The 26,598-nt window shown below is 41.4% G+C and overlaps 2 protein-coding genes and 1 long non-coding RNA gene across 3 annotated transcripts in view; all 3 read right to left on the reverse strand.

The window, feature by feature from the left end:
• LOC115574676 (uncharacterized) overlaps positions 1 to 26,598 on the reverse strand; it is a 31,433-nt gene that overhangs the window by 4,127 nt on the left and 708 nt on the right. The window contains exons 2-4 of the mRNA XM_030406352.1: positions 25,326 to 25,619; positions 24,736 to 25,071; positions 10,707 to 10,732 (exon numbers count right to left, since the gene is read on the reverse strand). Coding sequence (XP_030262212.1) covers positions 10,707 to 10,732; positions 24,736 to 25,071; positions 25,326 to 25,386 — 423 coding nt within the window. The 5' untranslated portion in view covers positions 25,387 to 25,619. The remainder of the gene's footprint in view (positions 1 to 10,706; positions 10,733 to 24,735; positions 25,072 to 25,325; positions 25,620 to 26,598) is intronic.
• On the reverse strand, positions 314 to 17,806 carry LOC115574678 (uncharacterized). The gene is made up of 9 exons (XM_030406356.1): positions 17,675 to 17,806; positions 17,234 to 17,554; positions 16,924 to 17,061; positions 16,662 to 16,748; positions 16,555 to 16,583; positions 16,370 to 16,405; positions 14,291 to 14,359; positions 6,205 to 6,273; positions 314 to 1,303 (listed from the first exon to the last, which is right to left on the reverse strand). The coding sequence occupies exons 1-9, from the start codon at positions 17,733 to 17,735 to the stop codon at positions 1,169 to 1,171; spliced, it is 945 nt and encodes a 314-aa protein (XP_030262216.1). The 5' UTR covers positions 17,736 to 17,806; the 3' UTR covers positions 314 to 1,168.
• LOC115574679 (uncharacterized) lies at positions 20,704 to 23,599 on the reverse strand. The gene is made up of 4 exons (XR_003982538.1): positions 23,510 to 23,599; positions 23,385 to 23,413; positions 21,285 to 21,353; positions 20,704 to 21,142 (listed from the first exon to the last, which is right to left on the reverse strand). It is a non-coding gene; the product is annotated as an uncharacterized LOC115574679 (long non-coding RNA).

Genomic DNA, 26,598 nt, shown 5'->3' on the forward strand with positions numbered 1-26,598 from the left:
GGCTGTCATCTATTCTTTCTCTCAGATCGCAGCAGTTGCCGACCGCATCAGTTTTTAACGCCCTCCTTCACTGATGCTGACATGAGCTGCTGTGTGGTTCACACTGACCTGCAGCTACCTGGAATAAGAGAAAACTGGACCACCGTGGTTTCCACAGTTTCCTCTTCTGTGACTCAGTCATGCTGAGTGTTGTTCCACTTCCTGTGAGTTTACTTTAATCATTTTCTCACATAAAACATAAAAATGACCTGCATGTGAACAATTATAGCAGACAAGATAGCAGTACACTACAACTCAACACACGCATGTTAAAGCTGCTGACAGCAAGTTTATCAAGCTAAATGTTCCATATATTTAGCTCATTTACATTTCAAGCAGCCACAGAATGTCAAGTACAAAACTTAAAGGGTGACTCCACCAATTTCCCACATTAAAGTGTGTTTACAGGTCTTGAGGAGTGCAACTGCAAGTGTGAAAAGAGCAGTTCATCATTTTGTTGCTCAACAGGAAGCTGCATGTGATCTGATAAACTGCTTCCAGTCATGTCACTCAGTGGCTACATTGCATTTTGGGTAATGTAGGCACCAGGTTTTTTTTTTTTTAAAAACAGTCCACTGGTCTAACATTGCACTCCTCAGCTAGTTTAAGGTAAAATCAACAAATAAGTAACCCAATCTGGGTAACAAACTAGCATGAAGTTTTGCCACCTCACCAATAAAGTGTCTGTATGTTTCAGGTATGCATCAAACTCCCCCACAACAAACTGTCTTCTCTTTTTCCAAAATGTCCACTAAGGGACTTTTATCGACATTTTGAGCCAAAAACACAGTATTCCATGATTAAATGGTGACAATATGGCAAAAAAACAAACAAACACACAAATGCAGGACTTTTACTTGCAGTTGAGTATTTCCACAATATGGTATTAGTACTCTGACTTAATCAAAGTATCTGAGTAGTCCTTCCATCACTGGTTACAGCAGCTCCTTTTAAAATTGTGCTATTACTTAATCTACTGCTCCCCCTGCTGGACACACAGGCTTTTTACAGCAACACATTCTGACACTGATCTTTTAATAAAAAAAAAGAAAGAAAGAAAAAAAAAAACAACAAAGCATATTTATCACTGTCTTTGAAATAAGCTGAGCTGTAACTATGCCGTGATTACTTATTTCTTTAGTTTGATGATGGTGGCGTACAGGTCGCTGGGATCAGCAGACGCTCCAGCAGAACAAGAGGAGGTTCTCACAGTGGTGTAGGTCACTGCCTCATCATCATCTTCATCTTCATCTTTACCCAGAATCTGGCAAACATTGATTAAACAAGGCAACACATACATTACACAACACTGAATGACTCAGAATAATACAAGTACAGGCAACATTATGATATCCAGCAGCACATAAACACAACAGGATGCTTAATTATGAAATATGAAACAGCATTAAAAGGAGCAACAAAACAACACAGAACTGATTCAGTAAAGTCAGTTTAATAGCAAATAAGACTTTACACCTCTGAGTAAAGCCTAAACTTGATGTTCCCTCTGGTTATGTCGGGTACTGCAGTTTGGGCCTGTGGTGAACTTCACACAAGCTTCATGAACAATGTGCAGCGCAGCAGCAACACACTGCAGAGCCGCGTGTTCAGCTGTGATTGTCAACACACTATTTAGTCGACTGAATAATACACGTTTCCTGGCTTCCACCTCCTCTAATGTCTCTGTGGCTTTTCCTGAATAAACCCACATTTATGCTGGTATTATATGAGGGGAAGTTACAAGGCTGGTGCCGTCATTTGAAGCTGATTTCACATTTTATAGTTCATCTGTGCTGAAGTTACAAATGAGATTCTTAGAACATGTTAGACAATAGACAGCTTTTTTTTTTTTTTTTGCTTTAACATTTTTTGCTCCTGAAGTAAATACTAAAGGCACAGTGTAACTGCTGCAGAAAAATATTAACATCAACTTAAATTGGTTCCTTATAAACCTCACTTTCACTGTGATATTCAGACTGTCAGCTGTCTGGATTCATTGCATGAAGAAAAAAAGGTCCAATTACGGTACACATGTAGTGTGGACCTGTCAGGATATGTGTCCTTAATAAAGTTTGAATTGAATTGAATAGTCCTCCATTGCACAACCAAATCAGGACGAAGAATTTTTATTCCGTAACGGTGGAACAAGTGGAATAACTGAGGAAACCGTAAAGAACCGCGCTGATGGAGGCAAAGAAAGTGAAGAGGGACAGTGATAGAAACCGAGGTGAGACAAGAGTGAACGGACGGCATTCACAGGACAGAGAGCACCGGTGTTGTGTCAAAGTCTGTTCCCTCGCTGGTATGTGTTTGCCCACTCATCAATACAACTGACTGTTTTACTCTGTCATTTCACAGCACTGAGATCAGGCTTTCTAGGTCCAATCGGGATTTTCTCTGTTGTTTTTTAGTTGGACAGTAGCCAGTGGGAGCCAGGCTGCTACCGCTGTGTTTGTGAAAACGGCAGCAACACCAGAGGTAAACTTTTTTGTGAATTGAAGGTGAGCACACGGTTAGAAATAGTGAGAATAATGAGTGTAACAACATTTTTTTTTATAAATGAAGCCTTCGAACTTTAAAGGTAGAATAAAGAATCTTTCCTGTGTTTCTGACCCCTGAAGTGTTTTCATTCATCTCCAGCTCACCTGATCTTCACTGTCGGTCTTCCTGGTGAAGCTGACGGAGGTGTAGTGAACACCATCTTCAGGATCAGCCTGCACAGAGGAGACAACATGGCTGCTCAGTAACATGTTGTTCTAAAATGAATCGCTCTTTCATCTCTCCACTTCATTTCAGCTCGACTGGTGTGAATCCCGGAGTCACATTCAACAGCTGGTATATAGTTTGTATGATGCGTCCAAGCCTGTGGTGAACTTCACACGAGCTTCATGAACAATGTGCAGCGCAGCAGCAACACACTGCAGAGCTGCGTGTTCAGCTGTGATTGTCAACACACTATTTAGTCGACTGAATAACACGTTTCCTGGTTTCCACCTCCTCTAATGTCTCTGTATCGTGACTATCAAAACCAAATTAGTCACAGAGAGGGGAACACAGGGTTCTGTCCGACGCGCTTTATCCAAAAAGGAAACGTGAAGCCGTCACTGCAGCTTGTGGGTGTTTATTTATCCTTTCAATGAAAAGTACTTTTGTACGTACAGTTTGTGGATGGACTTGCAGAAATTAGCAATATGATGGTAACAAGCTTTAGCGGTCAACAGAAATATGAGCACCCTGCCTCTCCACTCTCTGCATCATGCAAACCAATTCCCACCCGGACGCAGGTGGCATTCATCAAGCAATCAGTCAGCTCCAGTGACACACACACACCCATAACTCCGCCCACACATAGACATACCTCCAGACACACATATTACCTCCTAGTGACAAGCAACACATCCATGCCGCTACAGTCTCTGTGGCTTTTCCTGAATAAACCCTCATTTCTGCTGGTATTATATGAGGGGAAGGTACAAGGCAGGTGCTGTAATTTGAAGCTGATTTCATATTTTATAGGTCATCTGTGCTGAAGTTACAAATGAGATTCTGGATGACTCCGTAACGGTGGAACAAGTGGAATAACTGAGGAAACCCTAAAGAACGGCGCTGATGGAGGAGGCAAAGAAAGTGAAGAGGACAGTGATAGAAACCGAGGTGAGACAAGAGTGAACGGACAGCATTCACAGGACGGAGAGCACCGGTGTTGTGTCAAAGTCTGTTCCCTCGCTGGTATGTGTTTGCCCACTCATCAATACAACTGACTGTTTTACTCTGTCTTTTCACAGCACTGAGATCAGGCTTTCTAGGTCCAATCGGGATTTTCTCTCTTGTTTTTTAGTTGGACAGTAGCCAGTGGGAGCCAGGCTGCTACCGCTGTGTTTGTGAAAACGGCAGCAACACCAGAGGTAAACTTTTTGTGAATTGAAGGTGAGCACACTGTTGGAAACAGTGAGTATAATGAGTGTAACAACATTTTTTATTAATGAAGCCTGTGAACTTTAAAGGTAGAATAAAGAATCTTTCCTGTGTTTCTGACCCCTGAAGTGTTTTCATTCATCTCCAGCTCACCTGATCTTCACTGTCGGTCTTCCTGGTGAAGCTGACGGAGGTGTAGTGAACACCATCTTCAGGATCAGCCTGCACAGAGGAGACAACATGGCTGCTCAGTAACATGTTGTTCTAAAATGACTCGCTCTTTCATCTCTCCACTTCATTTCAGCTCGACTGGTGTAAATCCAGGAGTCACATTCAACAGGTGGTATATAGTTTGTATGATGCGTCCAAGCCTGTGGTGAACTTCACATGAGCTTCATAAACAATGTGCAGTGCAGCAGCAACACACTGCAGAGCTGCGTGTTCAGCTGTGATTGTCAACACACACTATTTAGTCGACTGAATAACACGTTTCCTGGTTTCCACCTCCTCTAATGTCTCTGTATCGTGACTATCAAAACCAAATTATCCACAGAGAGGGGAACACAGGGTTCTGTCCGACGCGCTTTATCCAAAAAGGAAACGTGAAGCTGTCACTGCAGTTTGTGGGTGTTTATTTATCCTTTCAATGAAAAGTACTTTTGTACGTACAGTTTGTGGATGGACTTGCAGAAATTAGCAATATGATGGTAACAAGCTTTAGCGGTCAACAGAAATATGAGCACCCTGCCTCTCCACTCTCTGCATCAAGCAAACCAATTCCCACCCGGACGCAGGTGGCATTCATCAAGCAATCAGTCAGCTCCAGTGACTCACACACACCCATAACTCCGCCCACACATAGACATACCTCCAGACACACATATTACCTCCTAGTGACAAGCAACACATCCATGCCACTACAGTCTCTGTGGCTTTTCCTGAATAAACCCTCATTTTTGCTGGTATTATATGAGGGGAAGTTACAAGGCAGGTGCTGTAATTTGAAGCTGATTTCATATTTTATAGGTCATCTGTGCTGAAGTTACAAATGAGATTCTGGATGACTCCGTAACGGTGGAACAAGTGGAATAACTGAGGAAACCCTAAAGAACCGCGCTGATGGAGGAGGCAGAGAAAGTGAAGAGGGACAGTGATAGAAACCGAGGTGAGACAAGAGTGAACGGACGGCATTCACAGGACGGAGAGCACCGGTGTTGTGCCAAAGTCTGTTCCCTCGCTGGTATGTGTTTGCCCACTCATCAATACAACTGACTGGTTTAGGCAACGTTCACACGATGATGGTCTCAACAGAAGACGCAAAAGTGGCGTCGCGTCTTCACTTTTTATTCCGCGTTTAGACGAGCGTTTTCGGGAGGAATTCTGCGTGCATACGGTGACGCAGAAGTGTGTGGAATTCGATTGGGTATGCATGCCAGGCGGCTAGGGTCTCGTCCAAAGCCGCCTGGGTCGCCTCCGACGAATTGGCGCATCCAAAATTTGATAGAAGTAATTACAGATTCTTCTCTGTTCAGTAGTACTATCTGTACATATCCTGTACATTTCGTGGAAAGACTCCTGTACGTTTATTAGAGCTGCCAGAGCAGCTTGAAGGTCTGATGCATGGAAATATTCCGACATGTTTGTCTATTTCCCTGTACTGGCGCATGTATGTGACGTAAACGCGTACGCAACATGAGCAGATCTGAGCAGAGTTTTGCGTTTTGCCAGTGTTCACAGAAACGCTGCGGTGAAGCGTATTCAACTTTTCCACTCTGGAGGGTGGTTTCAGATTTTTGCGTTTTCAAGCCCCAAAAACGCCGTCACCGTATAAACAAAAGGCACTTCTGATAAAATAATTTGTCGTTTTTACCCGCAAGCGTCCTCGTGTAAACGGGGTCTTACTCTGTCTTTTCACGGCACTGAGATCAGGCTTTCTAGGTCCAATCAGGATTTTCTCTCTTGTTTTTTAGTTGGACAGTAGCCAGTGGGAGCCAGGCTGCTACCGCTGTATTTGTGAAAACGGCAGCAACAGCAACACCAGAGGGAAACACTGAGAGAGTGTGGAAAAGTGGACAGTTGTCTATGCCCAGGTTTTTTATGAATTGAAGGTGAGCACACTGTTGGAAATAGTGAGAATAATGAGTGTAACAAATTTTTTTTATAAATGAAGCCTGTGAACTTTAAAGGTAGAATAAAGAATCTTTCCTGTGTTTCTGACCTCTGAAGTGTTTTCATTCATCACCAGCTCACCTGATCTTCACTGTCGGTCTTCCTGGTGAAGCTGACGGAGGTGTAGTGAACACCATCTTCAGGATCAGCCTGCACAGAGGAGTCAACATGGCTGCTCAGTAACACGTAGTTCTAAAATGACTCGCTCTTTCATCTCTCCACTTCATTTCAGCTCGACTGGTGTAATTCCAGGAGTCACATTCAACAGCTGGTATATAGTTTGTATGATGTAAACTCACAGTGTTTTCTTCCATCTGTGTTTTGTTCCCTGAGAAGACAAAATGTGTCACTGTGAGCTTCTGCAGTGAAAATCCTGGTACAAAGTTCAACCTGTGAACGTTCTCACCTTCAGTTCTCCTCCATCTGACGAGCGCAACAACAGTTATTATGAGCGCTGCTACACCAGCGGCCACGATGACGAACCACCACCAAGCTGGAGAGAGAATCAAGGAGGGTGAAATGCTGTCAGTGGAGCTGTGATGATGAGCTGCGATGTGTTCTTATGCTGCATCGTATACATGTCTTATATTTGATGACTGTCTGGTGGATGGAGAGGTGAGCAGCAACAATATTTGAGAGAAACAGAGAAATGTGACGTGTGTGGTCACCTTGTTTTAGATCAGTGATCGTAGATGCTGCTGTGGTTGTCTCTGATGGTGTGCTTTCTGCTGCTGCTGCTGCTGTAGATCTGGTTGATTTACTGGTTGGTGTTGTCGTTGCTTTGGCTCTGGTTGGTTTTGTGGCCTCGCCTGGAAGTCAAGACAAAGAAATGACCATCATCCATCTTACGACCTTCAGTAACCCTAAGCAGAAGAATTATGTCATCTTGAAAACTTGAGATTTCCAAAACATTTCCAAAAATGAGAGGGCTTAAGTTAAAGGAACAGTTCACCCAAAAATAAAAATTCAGTCATTATCTACTCACCCCCATGCAGTTGTTTGGGAGAATGCTGACAGGCTGTTTTGCTGTGAAGCTCCAGAAATGTTCTGTGGGCTACAAAACTCCACCAGACTTTCTATCAGCATGGTGGTGAGGAAAAGATAACTGAATATTTTTGGTGAACTGCTCCTTTAAGATCACAACTCAAGGTTTTTTTTTTCATTTTAAGCAGGTGCTATTTGCATTCTAACATGTACTCTCATACAGCCACATCATCAGTGTGTTTATAAGTAAAAGTAAGTAAAACTAATTTAATCACTGAAATCATAGTCGTGTTTCAGTGTTTTGTTCGAACAGGACAGTCTGAGCTGAAAACATTATGATGTAACACTCACCTGTGACAACAGTCAGATCATAATCAGTGTCTTCACCGTGTCTTTCTCCTGATCTGAAGTGTCTGCAGCTGTAACGACCATCATCCTCAGCTGTGACCGTCTTTATAACCAGAGAGCAGTCAGGTTCAAGTGTCAGTCTGTCTGATTTAACTCTGGCATCTTTATGAATCTTCCCCTCTGAACCTGGAGTTCAGGCAGATTGACCTGAACTCCAGGTGTGGCAGCAAAGGGTTTGATCAGAACAGCTACTGATGAGGAAACAAGGAGAGAGAAACATGAGAAAGCGGCTTTTATTTGACTCATACTGTATGTTCAGGGTTCATTTGAGGATCTTCATTAATTTATGTCTGTCAATGTGTGACAAACGTGTCATTTTCTTCCTTACCTGTGACGTGAAGCAGCAGGGAAAAAAAGAGATAAAACCATTTGATTCCGCCTGAATGAGTCCATCGATCTTCTCTTCCATCTCACGTTCGTAATTTTGCTGAATTACAGTAAGGTGTCACTTCTGTCAGTGTCAGTCTTGTTTCTAACCAATCAGTTGTTGCATCAATGTAGCTGAGGCCTTAAAGCAGTTCGTCTTCTGTTGTTTCTGTCTATTTATTATTCAGTCAAAATCTGAATTGTGAAAAATCATCACCATTTTCACTGATTACAAGGCAAAGGAATGTGTTTCTCCATCCACTGAGCCAATCTAATGCTGGAAAAATATGACATGTATGACTGAGTCTCAAGTTTACATATTTACCATTCCCACAGTGTATTTGTGACACTGACCACTAACAGGCCTCAGACCACTAACACATGTGTTGGTTCCTCCTTCTGTCTCTGAACTTATTTCTGTCAGAGAAGTGAAGGGGAAGTGTTTTGATGAGAATGTGGGTACAACAGCAGCATCAAGCCTCCATGACATGTTCTGCTCAACTGGACAGTTCCAACACTTCACCTGTGGTCTGGAGGTTGTTCATGCTGTATGCTCACTGCAGACACGACTAGTTGGACATTTAAGATGTGTGAAATGTATTGACATCATTTTAGGTCAGAGTAGGTGGTCATGTGCATCCAAACCTTCTAAAGTAGCTGAGTTATTAGATTTCTGTACATTCTCAGCTCACTTTGGCTGCATTTCTATCTGTATTAAGACATATTTTAGTGTCCAGAGAGAACAGAGCTGTTCAAGCCACCAGAGGGAAGGTTTACTACTAGTAGAGTCAAGACATTCATAGTAGAGAATATTCACTTTACATTATGACACTGTTAGTACATGAAAGAGTCACAGAACACAGAGTAGAATTGTAAAGATTTCTGTGGTTTCAGTTAGCTTTTCATAAAAAAAAGTCCTTCAAATGGTAACTTTTTACTTTTTAAGTGTGAGTACATTGCCGAACCTGTACTTCTACTTGAGTAAAGAGGGTGTGGACTTTTGACACCTCTGATGTGCTGATTCTTAAATATGATCACAGCATCTACTTCCTACAATAAGTAAGAAGTCACTTCCTCATAATGACTTCAGTCTGTTTCACACCTCAGTTTGCTGTTGAATTTGTGTGAAGTTAGATACTGTCACGTTTAAATTTTTACATTCGATGCATATTTGAGGATTGTTAGTTGAGATACACATTTGCACAAATACAACTTATTATCTTTTTATACTTTATTGTGAAACAGTCAGGATTCATGATGTTTACAGCACACATACACAGACAGCTGAAGAGTCAAACTCCTCGTCCACCAGTTTGACTCCAGCCTGTTAGTTCAGCTCAGACTGAAACACAAAGAGCTCGGCACAGAAAAGACATTTGTCATATTAATGAATAAAGGCAAATACATTCACCCTTAAAACTCTTAAAAAGATGTTATGAATACCTGGACCCCAGTATGCAAATCCCCTCAGAGAAACACTCCTATCTTCCCTCAGACAGCAGAGAGGAGAGAGAAGACAACAAACGGTGAAATTCAACAAACACATGATGTACAGACTCAGGCGCGTTACAGAACACACAGCTCTCCCTAAAATGAGTTCTTCTGCACACAGAGACATGGAACTGAGCTCAAGCTGCAGCAGCTTCAACAACAAACAGGAAATCTTCAAATCAGCTCTGAATTCTTCAGCGGAGTCTGACAGAGGCAGAAGTGTCTCCACGGTTTTCATATTTCACCACACCATCATCTTCATCTTCATCATGATCCACCTGTGAAACACAACACACACAAACTGTCACTCTGACACACTTTAACTGACAACTTTCACATCATTGACCCACATTTAACACAATAAATAAGAAATAATCTGACAGCACCTGAACGCACCATCACTAACTGTTACTTGTATATATATTTATATGTGTGTGTATATATATGATCACAAAAGTGCTCCAAATGTTCCTCCCAGCTGATTGTTGTTGTTTATATACTGAGTCGGCTGAACCTGAACGCACCACCAGCTCCTGTCTGATCTGATCTTTACCTGACTGGCTGCTGCACCTGAACGCCTCACTGGTCTCTGGTTCCCTGGAAAATAAAGCACAGAGTAACATTTCAGCTCTAAACTGACAGTTTGTGTTCATCAGTCCAAACAGATGTTGGTGTGAATGTTCTCACCTGGAGCTCTGATGAGAAGAACAGTAATCCCAGTAATTAGGACGAGTTCAGCCACACGCAGAACCAACATGATGTAGTCGACAACAGAACAATCTGTACGAGCTGTGGAGCAGAAACATCATGTCACAGAACAAAGTTGTTAATGTGAGAGAGAGATTATACAAACAGATAACAATGCTGAGTCACTACTTGGTAGTTCTGTTGAAGCATCATCACTTGTTGGTGTTGTTGTTGTCGTTGTTGTCTCATCACCTGAACAGACAAACACAACTCAACAAACTGTTCAGTACAAAACTTGTGTTGTGATGTAACATTAAAACTTCAAATCCTTAAAATAAACAAATATTTTCTGTAATTCTTCACATCAGTTTGAAGATCAACATTTTCTCACCTGGTTTCTTTCCTGATGACTGAAGTCTGAAGGGAAACAGCTGCTGCTCTTTGTCACCATCAGTCACTGAACAATTCAGATATTTAAACTCTGACTTGTAAATGTGATGAGAAGACGGAGCATGCACAGAGGCAGAGCAGAGAGACTGTGATGTAGTTACACCTCGGTTATCTTTATCCACCTCTTTACCCTCAAACAGCCACTTCACTGTGTGTCTACATGGTTCATATGTCGACACAGAGCAGTTTAATGTCACCTCATCATGGTTCTGATGTTCAGTCACTGGTGAAGATGGAGATATTGTGAGAGAAAGACAACAAGAATCAAATGAACTTCATCACTGTGATCATAATTATTGTAATGTTTCACAGTTTGATCTGAAAACATGATGATGTAAATACTCACTGGAGACAACAGACAGATCAACCTCAGAGTCTGAAGAACTTTGAGCTCGTCTTGATTTGTACTGTCTGCAGGTGTAACGACCAACATCGTCGACTCTGACATTCTTCACAACCAGAGAACAGTTCTCTGTAACACTCAGTCTGTCTTTAGCTTTGGCATTTACACCAATCTGTCCATGTGTAACCAGCTCTACTGCTGATGTGCTTTTTGAACCAGTGAAGAGCCATGTTGTGCTGTCACATTCATTCTGACCATCTATCATATCATCACAAGGCAAAATGACTTTATGTTTACTCTGACAGTGAAGTAGGAGACAGACTGTCCGGTCACTGCAGCTGAGAAGAAGAGACAAAAACACAAACAATAAAGAGAAATAAAAATATAACTATTAGTTTTAGTTTGAGATCTTAGATTCAATAATGTTGCAACTATGCCTCATCTTTAGTTTCCCAGAATTAATCAAATTCACTATTGCTTGACTGTCTTGCCTAAATGAAGGTTAGGTCATAAAGTCCCATTAGTCATATTGATAAATTATCTTTTGAATGTGTCTGTCAGTCACACACATGTCACATGTATCCTCACCTGTAAAGTGAAGCACCAGCATCAGAAATAAAGACATTTTAATCCATCTGAATTCAACCATCGTGCCTTTCTTCTCTCTCTGTTCCCTCCTGTACTTGTAAGTCTCTCACTGTGAGCTTCTCACAGAGAGCTGTTGAATTTACTTCCTCTAATTAATAAAGTGTCTCTTCTTTGTGGTGACTGTCATCTATTCTTTCTCTCACTTCGCAGTTGCTGCCAACCGCATCAGTTTTTAACGCCCTCCTTCACTGATGGCTGACATGAGCTGCTGTGTGGTTCACACTGACCTGCAGCTACCTGGAATAAGAGAAATCTGGACCACCGTGGTTTCCACAGTTTCCTCTTCTGTGACTCAGTCATGCTGAGTGTTGTCCCACTTCCTGTTAGTTTACTTTAATCATTTTCTCAGATAAAACATAAAAAACGACAAACATTTAGATGTTATTATTACTGCATGTAAATGATGATAGCAGACAAGATAGCAGTACACTACAACTCAACACATGCATGTTAAAGCTGCTGACAGCAAGTTTATCAAGCTAAATATTCCATATATTTTGCTCATTTACATTTCAAGCAGCCACAGAATGACCAGTACTATACTTAAAGGGTGACTCCACCAATTTCCCACATTAAAGTGTGTTTGCAAGTCTTGAGGAGTGCAACTGCATGTGTGAAAAGAGCAGTTCATTATTTTGTTGCTCAACAGGAAGCTGCATGTGATCTGATAAACTGCTTCCAGTCATGTCACTCAGTGGCTAAATTGCATTTTGGGTAATGTAGGCACCAGGTTTTTTTTTTTAAAAACAGTCCACCGGTCTAACATTGCACTCCTCAGCTAGTTCAAGGTAAAATCAACAAATAAGTAACCCAATCTGGGTAACAAACTAGCATGAAGTTTTGTCACCTCACCAATAAAGTGTCTGTATGTTTCAGGTGTGCATCAAACTCCCCCACAAGAAGCTGTCTTCTGTTTTTCCCAAATGTCCACTAAGGGAATTGTATCGACATCTTGAGCCAAAAACACAGTATTCCATGATTAAATGGTGACAATATGGCAAAAAAACAAACAAACGAATGCAGGACTTTTACTTGCAGTGGAGTATTTTCACAATATGGTATTAGTACTTGGACTTAATCAAAGTATCTCAGTACTCCTTCCACCACTGGTTACCACAGCTCATTTTAACATTGTGCTATTACTTAATCTACTGCTCCCCCTGCCGGACACAAAGGCTTTTTACAGCAACACATTCTGACTCTGATCTTTTAATAAAATGTTTTTAAAAAAACACAATAAAACATATTTATCACTGTCTTTGGAATAAGTTGAGCTGTAACTATGCCGTGATCACTCATTTCTTTAGTTTGATGGTGGCGTACAGGTTGCTGGGATCAGCAGACGCTCCAGCAGAACAAGAGGAGGTTCTCACAGTGGTGTAGGTCACTGCCTCATCATCATCTTCATCTTTACCCAGAATCTGGCAAACATTGATTAAACAAGACAACATATACATTACACAACACTGAATGACTCAGAATAATACAAGTAAAGGCAACATCATGATATTCAGCAGCACATAAACACAACAGGATGCTTAATTATGAAATATGAAACAGCATTAAAAGGAGCAACAAAACAACACAGAACTGATTCAGTAAAGTCAGTTTAATAGCAAATAAGACTTTGCAATTCTAAGTAAAGCCTAAACTTGATTTTCCCTCTGGTTATGTCGGGTACTGCAGTTTGGGACACATGCGTTGTGCCTGTGGTGAACTTCACACGAGCTTCATGAACAATGTGCAGCGCAGCAGCAACACACCGCAGAGCTGCGTGTTCAGCTGTGATTGTCAACACACTATTTAGTCGACTGAATAATACATGTTTCCTGGCTTCCACCTCCTCTAATGAACCCTCATTTATGCTGGTATTATATGAGGGGAAGTTACAAGGCAGGTGCCGTCATATGAAGCTGATTTCACATTTTATAGATCATCTGTGCTGAAGTTACAAATGAGATTCTTAGAACATGTTAGACAATAGACAGCTTTTTTTTTTTTTTTTGCTCAAAAATTTTTTGCTCCTGAAGTAAATACTAAAGTCACAGTGTAACTGCTGCAGAAAAATATTAACATCCACGTAGATTGGTTCCTTATAAACCTCACTTTCACTGTGATATTCAGACTGTCAGCTGTCTGGATTCATTGCATGAAGAAAAAAAGGTCCAATTACGGTACACATGTAGTGTGGACCTGTCATGATATGTGTCCTTAAGAAAGTTTGAATTGAATTGAATAGTCCTCCATTGCACAACCAAATCAGGACGAAGAATTTTTATTCTGTAACGGTGGAACAAGTGGAATAACTGAGGAAACCCTAAAGAACCGCGCTGATGGAGGCAAAGAAAGTGAAGAGGACAGTGATAGAAACCGAGGTGAGACAAGAATGAACGGACGGCATTCACAGGACGGAGAGCACCGGTGTTGTGTCAAAGTCTGTTCCCTCGCTGGTATGTGTTTGCCCACTCATCAATACAACTGACTGTTTTACTCTGTCTTTTCACAGCACTGAGATCAGGCTTTCTAGGTCCAATCGGGATTTTCTCTGTTGTTTTTTAGTTGGACAGTAGCCAGTGGGAGCCAGGCTGCTACCGCTGTATTTGTGAAAACGGCAGCAACACCAGAGGTAAACTTTTTTGTGAATTGAAGGTGAGCACACTGTTGGAAATAGTGAGAATAATGAGCGTAACAACATCTTTTATAAATGAAGCCTGTGAACTTTAAAGGTAGAATAAAGAATCTTTCCTGTGTTTCTGACCTCTGAAGTGTTTTCATTCATCACCAGCTCACCTGATCTTCACTGTCGGTCTTCCTGGTGAAGCTGACGGAGGTGTAGTGAACACCATCTTCAGGATCAGCCTGCACAGAGGAGACAACATGGCTGCTCAGTAACACGTAGTTCTAAAATGACTTGCTCTTTCATCTCTCCACTTCATTTCAGCTCGACTGGTGTAAATCCCGGAGTCACATTCAACAGCTGGTATATAGTTTGTATGATGCGTCCAAGCCTGTGGTGAACTTCACATGAGCTTCATGAACAATGTGCAGTGCAGCAGCAACACACTGCAGAGCTGCGTGTTCAGCTGTGATTGTCAACACACACTATTTAGTCGACTGAATAACACGTTTCCTGGTTTCCACCTCCTCTAATGTCTCTGTATCGTGACTATCAAAACCAAATTAGTCACAGAGAGGGGAACACAGGGTTCTGTCCGACGCGCTTTATCCAAAAAGGAAACGTGAAGCCGTCACTGCAGCTTGTGGGTGTTTATTTATCCTTTCAATGAAAAGTACTTTTGTACGTACAGTTTGTAGATGGACTTGCAGAAATTAACTATACGATGGTAACAAGCTTTAGCGGTCAACAGAAATATGAGCACCCTGCCTCTCCACTCTCTGCATCAAGCAAACCAATTCCCAGTTGGACGCAGGTGGCATTCATCAAGCAATCAGTCAGCTCCAGTGACACACACACACACCCATAACTCCGCCCACACATAGACGTACCTCCAGACACACATATTACCTCCTAGTGACAAGCAACACATCCATGCCGCTACAGTCTCTGTGGCTTTTCCTGAATAAACCCTCATTTTTGCTGGTATTATATGAGGGGAAGTTACAAGGCAGGTGCTGTAATTTGAAGCTGATTTCATATTTTATAGGTCATCTGTGCTGAAGTTACAAATGAGATTCTGGATGACTCCGTAACGGTGGAACAAGTGGAATAACTGAGGAAACCCTAAAGAACGGCGCTGATGGAGGAGGCAAAGAAAGTGAAGAGGGACAGTGATAGAAACCGAGGTGAGACAAGAGTGAACGGGCGGCATTCACAGGATGGAGAGCACCGGTGTTGTGCCAAAGTCTGTTCCCTCGCTGGTATGTGTTTGCCCACTCATCAATACAACTGACTGTTTCAGGCTACGTTTACACGATGGTCGGAACAGAAGACGCAAAAGTGGCGTCGCGTCTTCACTTTTTTTCCGCGTTTTCAGGAGGAAATCTGCGTGCATACGGTGACGCAGAAGTGTGTGGAATTCGATTGGGTATGCATGCCAGGCGGCTAGGGTCTCGTCCAAAGCCGCCTGGGTCGCCTCCGACGAATTGGTGCATCCAAAATTTGATAGAGGTGATTACAGATCCTTCTCTGTTCAGTGGTACTATCTGTACATATCCTGTACATTTCGTGGAAAGACTCTTGTACGTTTATTAGAGCTGCCAGAGCAGCTTGAAGGTCTGATGCATGGAAATAATCCGACATGTTTGTCTATTTCCCTGTACTGGCGCATGTATGTGACGTAAACGTGTACGCGGCGTGAGCAGATCTGAGCAGAGTTTTGCGTTTTGCCAGTGTTCACGGAAACGCTGCGGTGAAGCGTATTCAACTTTTCCACTCTGGAGGGTGGTTTCAGATTTTTGCGTTTTCAAGCCCCAAAAATGCCGTCACCGTATAAACAAAAGGCACTTCTGATAAAATAATTTGTCGTTTTTACCCGCAAGCGTCCTCGTGTAAACGGGGTCTTACTCTGTCTTTTCACGGCACTGAGATCAGGCTTTCTAGGTCCAATCAGGATTTTCTCTCTTGTTTTTTAGTTGGACAGTAGCCAGTGGGAGCCAGGCTGCTACCGCTGTATTTGTGAAAACGCCAGCAACAGCAACACCAGAGGGAAACACTGAGAGGGTGTGGAAAAGTGGACAGTTCTCTATGCCCAGCTTTTTTATGAATTGAAGATGAGCACACTGTTGGAAATAGTGAGAATAATGAGTGTAACATTTTTTATAAATGAAGCCTGTGAACTTTAAAGGTAGAATAAAGAATCTTTCCCGTGTTTCTGACCCCTGAAGTGTTTTCATTCATCACCAGCTCACCTGATCTTCACTGTGGACACCATCTTCAGGATCAGCCTGCACAGAGGAGTCAACATGGCTGCTCAGTAACACGTAGTTCTAAAATGACTCGCTCTTTTATCTCCCCACTTCATTTCAGCTCGACTGGTGTAATTCCAGGAGTCACATTTAACAGCTGGTATATAGTTTGTATGATGTAAACTCACAGTGTTTTCTTCCATCTGTGTTTTATTCCCTGAAAAGACAAAATGTGTCACTGTGAGCTTCTGCAGTGAAAATCCTGGCACAAAGTTTAACCTGTGAACGTTCTCACCTTCAGTTCTCCTCCATCTGACGAGCGCAACAACAGTTATTATGAGCGCTGCTACACCAGCGGCCACGATGACGAACCACCACCAAGCTGGAGAGAGAATCAAGGAGGGTGAAATGCTGTCAGTGGAGCTGTGATGATGAGCTGCGATGTGTTCTTATGCTGCATCGTATACATGTCTTATATTTGATGACTTTCTGGTGGATGGAGAGGTGAGCCGCAACAATATTTGAGAGAAACAGAGAAATGTGACGTGTGTGGTCACCTTGTTTTAGATCAGTGATCGTAGATGCTGCTGTGGTTGTCTCTGATGGTGTGCTTTCTGCTGCTGCTGCTGTAGATCTGGTTGATTTACTTGTTGGTGTTGTCGTTGCTTTGGCTCTGATTGGTTTTGTGGCCTCGCCTGGAAGTCAAGACAAAGAAATGACCATCATCCATCTTACGACCTTCAGTAACCCTACGCAGAAGAATGATGTCATCTTGAAAACTTGAGATTTCCAAAACATTTCCAAAAATGAGAGGGCTGAAGTTAAAGGAACAGTTCACCCAAAAATAAAAATTCAGTCAATACTCACCCGTGACAACAGTCAGATCATAATCAGTGTCTTCACCGTGTCTTTCTCCTGATCTGAAGTGTCTGCAGCTGTAACGACCATCATCCTCAGCTGTGACCGTCTTTATAACCAGAGAGCAGTCAGGTTCAAGTGTCAGTCTGTCTGATTTAACTCTGGCATCTTTATGAATCTTTCCCTTTTTAAACAGTGTTATTGATTTGTCTGAATGAGTGTAGGTCCAGGTTGTACTTTTGCATTTGTCCTTAGTATCGGTCACATTTTTACAAGGCAGGTTGACCTGAACTCCAGGTGTGACAGCAAAGGGTTTGGTCTGAACAGCTACTGATGAGGAAACGAGGAGAGAGAAACACGACAAAGCGGCTTCAATTTAACTCACATTTTCAGGGTTCATTTGAGGATATGTCTGTCGGTGTGTGACAAGCGCGTCATTTTCTTCCTTACCTGTGATGTGAAGCAGCAGAATCAGAGATAACCACATTTGAATCCACCTGAATGAGTCCATCGATCTTCTCTTCTATCTCATGTTCTTAAGCTCTGAACTGCACAAGTTTCTGAACTTAAGTTTTTGTTTACGATGCACACAGCAGTTCCTGTGATAAGTAAGGTGTTACTTCCTGTTAGGTTGTCAGTCTTGTTTCTCACCTTATTTCTTTCTCTTATTTTCTCATCAGTGTAGCTGAGGCCTTAAAGCAGTTCGTCTTTCTGTTGTTTCTGTCTATTTATTATTCTGTCTGAATCTGAATTGTGAAAAATCATCACCATTTTCACTGATTACAAGGCAAAGGAATGTGTTTCTCTATCCACTGAGCCAATCTAATGCTGGAAAAATATATGACATGTATGACTGAGTCTCAACTTTACATATTTTCCAGTCCCACAGTGGATTTGTGACACTGAGGTGTTTCACACATATGTTAGTGGTCTGAGGTCTGTTGGTTCCTCCTTCTTCCTCTGAACTTATTTCTGTCAGAGAAGTGAAGGGGAAGTGTTTTGATGAGAATGTGGGTACAACAGCAGCATCAAGCCTCCATGATATGTGCTGCTCAACTGGACAGTTCCAACACTTCACCTGTGGTCTGGAGGTTGTTCATGCTGTATGCTCACTGCAGACACGACTAGTTGGACATTTAAGATGTGTGAAATGTATTGACATCATTTTAGGTCAGAGTAGGTGGTCATGTGCATCCAAACCTTGTGAAAGTAGCTGAGTTATTAGATTTCTGTACATTCTCAGCTCACTTTGGCTGCATTTCTATCTGTATTAAGACATATTTTAGTGTCCAGAGAGAACAGAGCTGTTCAAGCCACCAGAGGGAAGGTTTACTACTAGTAGAGTCAAGACATTCATAGTAGAGAATATTCACTTTACATTATGACACTGTTAGTACATGAAGGAGTCACAGAACACAGAGTAGAATTGTAAAGATTTCTGTGGGTTCAGTTAGCTTTTCATAAAAAAAAGTCCTTCAAATGGAAACTTTTTATTTTTAACTCTGAGTACACATTAGGAGCCTGTACTTTCTCACTTCTACTTGAGTAAAGAGGGTGTGGACTTTTGCCACCTCTGCTGTGCTGATTCTTAAATATGATCACAGCATCTACTTCCTGCGATAAGTAAGAAGTCACTTCCTCATAATGACTTCAGTCTGTTTCACACCTCAGTTTGCTGTTGAATTTGTGTGTGATGTTAGATATTGTCACATTTAAATTTTTACATTCGACGCATATTTGAGGATTGTTAGTTGAGATACACATTTGCACAAACACAACTTCTTATCTTTATATACTTTATTGTGAAACAGTCAGGATTCATGATGTTTACAGCACACATAAACAGACAGCTCAAGAGTCAAACTCCTCGTCCACCAGTTTGACTCCAGTCTGTTAGTCCAGCTCAGACTGAAACACAAAGAGCTCGGCACAGAAAAGACATTTGTTATTAAACAAATACGTTCACTCTTAAAACTCTTAAAAAGATGCTATGAATACCTGAACCTCAGACAACAGAGAGGAAAGACAGTAACACCAACAAATGGCAAAATTCAACAAACATGATGTACAGACTCAGGCGTGTTACAGAACACACAGCTCTCCCTAAAATGAGTTCTTCTGCACACAGAGACATGAAACTGAGCTCAAGCTGCTGCAGCTTCAACAACAAACAGGAAATCTTCAAATCAGCTCTGAATTCTTCAGTGGAGTCTGACAGAGGCAGAAGTGTCTCCACAGTTTTCATATTTCACCACACCATCATCTTCATCTTCATCACGATCCACCTGTGAAACACAACACACACAAACTGTCACTCTGACACACTTTAATATTCAACTTTCAACACAAGATGTGTACATGTATTTGTGTGTGTGAATATATGTTATCCCAACAGTGCTCCAAATGTTCCTCCCAGCTGACTTTTGATGTTTATATAAAACGAAATAATAAAATAAAAATATCACTTACTGTTATTTTGTTATATATGTACATATTAATTTATATATGTACATATATATAAATACATATATATGTACATATATATATGTATATGTATATACACACACACATATCACAGTAATTAGGACGAGTTCAGCCACACGCAGAACCAACATGATGTAGTCGACAACAGAACAATCTGTATGAGCTGTGGAGCAGAAACATCATGTCAGAGAACCATCAAACATCAGGAGCACAACACATGTGTTCAGTCATGTTAGTGACGTGACTCTGGGGATGGAAATGTCAGACAGTCGGTCCACCTCTTCAGTCCAGACTGAAATATCTCAACAACTATTAGATTGATTGTTGTGAAAATTATTGCGGTCGATTGTGATCCTCTGATGATGAACAGTGCTGAGGTTGGTGATCCGCTGCTCCTGCTGATTAAAAATGAATAACACGCACCTTAAAACACATACGCATTTGAACACAGACAAAAGCAGCAAGCACATAACACAGACAGAACAGCATAAGTGCAGAATAAAAACAAGCAGACACAGAACATTAGTAAAAACAAAGACAAAATCATTGACTCACATAAACATAAACTCTGATAGAAACTCTTTTGACTCTGACCTGACCCTGAACAAGGAATCTCTGTCTATCTGTCTGCTATTGTATAAATATCTCCAGAACTGTCCACTTGATCAACTTCACACTTGGCAGGTTTGTTGCTGAGTGCAGTGTCGAATTTGGTGCTATTTGGACATGCAACACGTTCAATATTGATACATTTACAACAGCGGACACCAATCCCTCTCACGTGATCTCATGGGGGAGCAGATTTAAGCAAAATGGAGAGTAGAGTGACGCAACAAGTTGCTGCAGCAATGCCTTGCAGTGAAAAAAAAAATAGCAGACGGTGAATTGGGTCTGGATGAGTTTGGAGACACAGTCTACACAGGTTTAAAGGAGGTTTCTGTCCACAGTAGTAGCCTATGCTAGCTAACGTAAGCTTCAAAGACTCCAATGTTCAGTTTGCTTTGAATACTTTAATACAAGGATATTTAAAGCATATATATTCAAATGATTGCATATTGAATAACAAAACAGCAACAATAATGAAAAAAAAGAAAATACAATGCACAACAGTTCATCAAGTAAATTGTATCATATATTATGCCAATGTACATTTTAGCATCCACCCATATATACAGTATGTCAGGTCAGCACTTCTCCTTTTCACATTCTGCCACACGTTATCCCACTGCACCTGCACTATAAGAAGCTTTATACAATGATTGAACATGAGAATGATCTTTAAAGACACTAACAGAGAACAAAGATCTCATCACAGGAGCCTGGTTTGTTTCACTGTCTGACGGTGGCGTAGAGGCAGCTGGGATCAGTGGAGGAAGCTTTCACCATTGTGTAGGTCACATCACCGTCGTCTTCATCATCGCTTTTACCTCGAACCTGGCAGAAAAAAAACCCAAAAAGGTGATATAAATACAACAGCAGGACGACAACATACTACAACACCTTCAAAGATAACAGTGCAGAGGAGCATTAACATTTCCAGCCGTATATCAATAAATGTGACAACATGCAAACTTACATTAGCTTTACTGTGTGTGTTCTTGGTGTAGCTGACGGAGGCGTAGTGGACACCATCTTCAGGATCAGCCTACACACAGAAGACAACATGGCTGCTCAGTAAGAAGAAGATTTATACTCTGTCTTACGTTTCAGGGCTGTCACGTTATGTCACTTTCAACTGATGTGTCAAAATGTACAACATCTGCAAAAGATTCAGGGACAGGTAGTGTGAGCGTCAAAAAACATCTTCAAGTCTACAACTCCAGTGTGCTGAGAATGTACGGAGGCCTGGAGTGGCCAATAAGAATAAACTGCATATATGTTGTGGCCATGTTTAACTACGTGAGTGTCGATTATGCTACAGGTTGCACACCAGATACAATTCATTCCCTCATTTTGGTAAGTTTGTGCACAGGTTATAAGTTGATACACAGAGACCAACTCTTGCTGAGCAATAAAGGGACCATTATATGTTGAAATGTCCCAAGTTTGAGTTCATCTGAGGGTGTTTTCACGCCTGTAGTTCAGTTAATTTGGTCCGGACAGAGGGAATATATCAAACAGGAGGATATCCAGTATGGGATATTATTGTTGCAGTTTGGTGAACCAGGAGGAGAAAAGTTGAAGTTACACAGACTGACAGGTAACTCATTAATCTGAAAGTTGATCGTCATCCTGCTTCATCAGCACATCATCATGACCCACGTCGGGAAATCAAACTCCACAGCAAAATTAAACAGCTCCACCTTTAAATACCTGGGCCTGCACACCTCCAATGACCTCATATAGGTATAACACATATAACACAGCCAGCCTCATAGACAAGGTCCACCAACACCTGTACTTCTTTCAGGAGGTTGAAGCGGGCTGGCCTGAGCCCTTCTGTTCTGACCTATTTTCACCGTGTATAGTGGGGAGCATACTGACGTCCTCCATGACTGTTTGATATGGGAACTGCTCTGCTGCTGACAGTAAGGCGTTGCAACGAGTGGTTGAATCTGCAAGAAATAAAAAAATAACCACCAGCAGCCTCCCTTCCTCTGAGGACAGTTATGTCAGCGGGTGCAGAAGCAGAGCGTCATGTATGCATACAGGGCCCCCACCCACCCAGCAGACCAACTGTTCACTCCCTCCTCTCAGGCAGAGGGCTGCACAGCCTCAAAACCAGAACAACAAGGCTTAAGTGCACTTATATTACGGAAGCTGTGAGGTTTATGAACTCCCTGACTGTCCTCTGTACTGCGGTGCTGCGCGGCTATTGATGCACTATTCCTTTAACATGCTGCTTGTATTTCAGTCTATTTTAATGTTCCTTCATGTTTTTAACATGTTGAATGACAATGAACGGAATCTGAATCTAATTTGAACAGCTTTTGTCCAGATAATGGGGGAAAGTTCATACGCTGACGTGCATATGTGTAACTGTGCAATGATTAACTGTTAGCAGATGGATTTATTCGTGATTTCATCTACATCAAAATCCTGTGGTTGGTTCACTTCCTGTCACATTGCAGATTAACCTCACCAGGGCTGAGATCCACCTTCACAAGTGCTCTGAGTCTGTGACAGGGTTCAGCTGCCAGCTTTCACACCAGCACCAACAAACTGCACCAACCAATCACATGCAGCAGTTTTTTTTTAAAGATTTTTTCCAGCATAGACACCTTTATTAAGCAGTAGACAGATAGGAAATATGGGAGAGAGAGAGGGGGATGTGACATGCAGCAAAGGACCTCCGGCCGGAATCGAACCGGGATCAGCTGCGTATATGGCATGCGCTCTAACCACTCGACCACCTGCGCGCCACATGCAGCAGTTTTAACTGAACCAAACAGGTCAGGTGTGCAAGTATCCTAAGATTATGAAACCTGTGTACAATTCTCCACATTTTTTTACACTTGTCTCATGCACAAAAATTATGGGAACAACGATAATAATACTTTCTCCCTGTGGCCACTATGGGCCTCCGTAAAGAGATGTTGATTAATCTCTGTCATCATTCGTTTGACCTTTGCTGCTGCAGACACTTTGAACACAACACAGTCGGTCTGTTTATCTCATCTCGCTCTGTCTCAGCTACAGAGTCAGAATTTATAGAAAAGAACAATTTTACACTCACAACATCGTCCTCCATCCGTGTGTTGTTCTCTGAAAAGACGAAAAGGAGAATTGAGTTTAGCTTCCACAGAGAAAATACAGTTTTAGTAAAATGTCTTGTTCAAAAAAAGATTCATGAGCTCTCACCTTCAGCTCTCTTCCTCCTGAAGACTTTCACGACAATGATTAAAAGTGCCACTAAGACCACAGCCAGAATGATGAGCAGCCACCACCAATCTGGAAACATAATGAAAATATTCACTTGTTCACTTCAAAATCATTCGGCTAACACAGAAGAGCGTTACATGAGACCTTCAGCAGTGTTTGTTCATCATCGCTGATTTGATAGTTTTGGCCAAAGTTGAACACTTTCAGTACAAAAACTTCATCCAATTGATTTAACTCAAGCTCCACCTACTAATTCTTCCCAGAGATTTCAAATGCATGTTGCATTCAGTATGTGGTCAAAAGCTCGACAGAAGAACTACTGAATGCAACAGCAACACATTTTTTAGATGTGTAAGGAATGGTGTTCGCACATATGTCAAACTTTATAATGTGTTATTCTGTATGAAAGATGAAAAAGAAATCTCAGATTGAAGGGGGCTGCGTGGCTGTGGGTTGAGAAAGGTCTTCAGTCTTTTTTCTCTTTCCATTATGTTTGTTAGAGAGAGAGGGGGTGGGGAGACAGACAGAGAGAGTACAAACAGACAGTTATAAAAATGTTGAGTCTCTACCTATTGGTTTTGTTGAAGCATCATTGGTTGCAGAATCAGTTGTGATGGTTCCTGCTCCTGAGTTCTTGTTGTTGTTGTTGTTGTCTCCTCACCTGAACAGAGAAACACAACTCAACAAACTGTTCAGTACAAAACTTGTGTTGTGATGTAACATTAAAACTTCAGATCCTTCAAATAAACAAATATTTTCTGTAATTCTTCACATCAGTTTGAAGATCAACATATTCTCACCTGGTTTGTTTCCTGATGACTGAAGTCTGAAGGGAAACAGCTGCTGCTCTTTGTCACCATCAGTCACTGAACACTTCACAAATTCAAACTCTGACTTGTAAATGTGATGATAAGACGGAGCACGCACAGAGGCGTTGCAGGGAGACTGTGATGTAGTTACACCTTGGTTATCTTTATCCACCTCTTTACCCTCATACAGCCACTTCACTGTGTGTCTACATCTTTCATATGTGAACACAGAGCAGTTTAATGTCACCTTATCATGGTTCTGATGTTCAGTCACTGGTGAAGATGGAGATATTGTGAGAGAAAGACAACAAGAGTCAAATGAACTTCATCACTGTGATCATAATTATTGTAATGTTTCAAAGTTTGATCTGAAAACATGATGATGTAAATACTCACTGGAGACAACAGACAGATGAACCACAGCGTCTGGACCTTGAGGTATGTGTGATTTGTATTGTTGACAATCATATTGACCAACATCTTCGACTGTGACATTCTTTATAACCAGAGAACAGTTCTCTGTAACACTCAGTCTGTCTTTAGCTTTGGCATTTTCATCAATCTTTCCAAGATCAATCAGCGCTACTAATGATCTGCTTTTTGAACCAGTGAAGATCCATGTTGTGCTGTTACAGTTATTCTGACCATCTATCACATTGTTACAAGGCAAAATTACTTCTTCATCTTTAACTCTGACAGTGAAGTAGGAGACAGACTGTCTGGTCACTGCAGCTGAGAAGAAGAGACAAAAACACAAACAATAAAGAGAAAAAAAAATATGAATATTAGTGTCAGTTTGAGGACAATCTTAGATTTAAATATGTTGCAAGTATGCCTCATCCTCAGTTTCCCAGAATTCATCAAATTCACTATTGCTTGACTGTCTTGCCTAAATGAAGGTTAGGTCATAACGTTCCATTAGTCATATTGATAAATTATCTTTTCAATGTGTCTGTCAGTCACACACATGTCACATGTGTCCTCACCTGTAAAGTGAAGCACCAGCATCAGAAATAAAGACATTTTAATCCATCTGAATTCAACCATCGTGCCTCTCTTCTCTCTCTGCTCCCTCCTGTACTTGAAAGTCTCTTACTGTGAGCTTCTCACAGAGAGCTGTTGAATCTACTTCCTGTAATTGGTGAAGTGTTACTTTATTGTGGCTTTCATCTATTTTTTCTCTCAGATTGCAGCTGTTGCCGACCGCATCAGCTTTTAACGCCCTCCTTCACTGATGGCTGACATGAGCTGCTGTGTGGTTCACACTGACCTGCAGCTACCTGGAATAAGAGAAAACTGGACCACCGTGGTTTCCACAGTTTCCTCTTCTGTGACTCAGTCAAGCTAAGTGTTGTCCCCTCTTTCTATTGGTTTCATTTAATCATTTTCTCACAGAAAACATAAAAAAATGGCCTAAACAAACATCTAGACGTTAATATTACTGCATGTAACCGATGACAGCAGAGAAGATAACAGCACACTAGAAATGAACACACGTACGTTAAAGATCCTGACAGCAAGTTTATCAATCAAAATATTCCATATATTTTGCTCATTTACATTTCAAGCAGCCACAGAATGTCCAGTTCTATACTTAAAGGGTGACTCCACCAATTTCCCACATTAAATTGTGTTTACAAGTCTTGAGGAGTGCTGCTGCATGTGTGAAAAGAGCAGTTCATTATTTTGTTGCTCAACAGGAAGCTGCATGTGATCTGATAAACTGCTTCCAGTCATGTCACTCAGTGACTAAGTTGCATCCCTAGCATGAAGTTTCCCATATCACCAATAAAGTGTCTGTATGTTTCAGTAGTAGTAGTTTATTTCTAATACTTTTTATTTTCTTACTTTTATCTCAGTAAGGTTTTGAATGCAGGAATTTTACTTGCAGTGGAATATTTTCACAATATGGTATTAGTATTTGGACTCAATCAAAGGATCTGAGTAGTCCTTCCACCACTGGTTACCACAGCTCCTTTTAACATTGTGCTATTACTTAATCTACTGCTCCCCCTGCTGGACACACAGGCTTTTTACAGCAACACATTCTGACACTGATCTTCTAATAAAAAACATCATGAAACATTTATCAATGTCTAAAAAACATTTAGATTGCAGGTATGACTTAAGAAAAACAACCCGTCTAATGTGTTATGTATCAAACCTTACTTTGATGGGAAGATCTAGACTTTGCACCTCTACGTAAAGCCTAAACTTGATTTTCCCTCTGGTTATGTCGGGTAGCTACTGCAGTTTGGG

Source organism: Sparus aurata, chromosome 22, assembly GCF_900880675.1.
Source record: "Sparus aurata chromosome 22, fSpaAur1.1, whole genome shotgun sequence".
Taxonomy (NCBI): domain Eukaryota; kingdom Metazoa; phylum Chordata; class Actinopteri; order Spariformes; family Sparidae; genus Sparus; species Sparus aurata.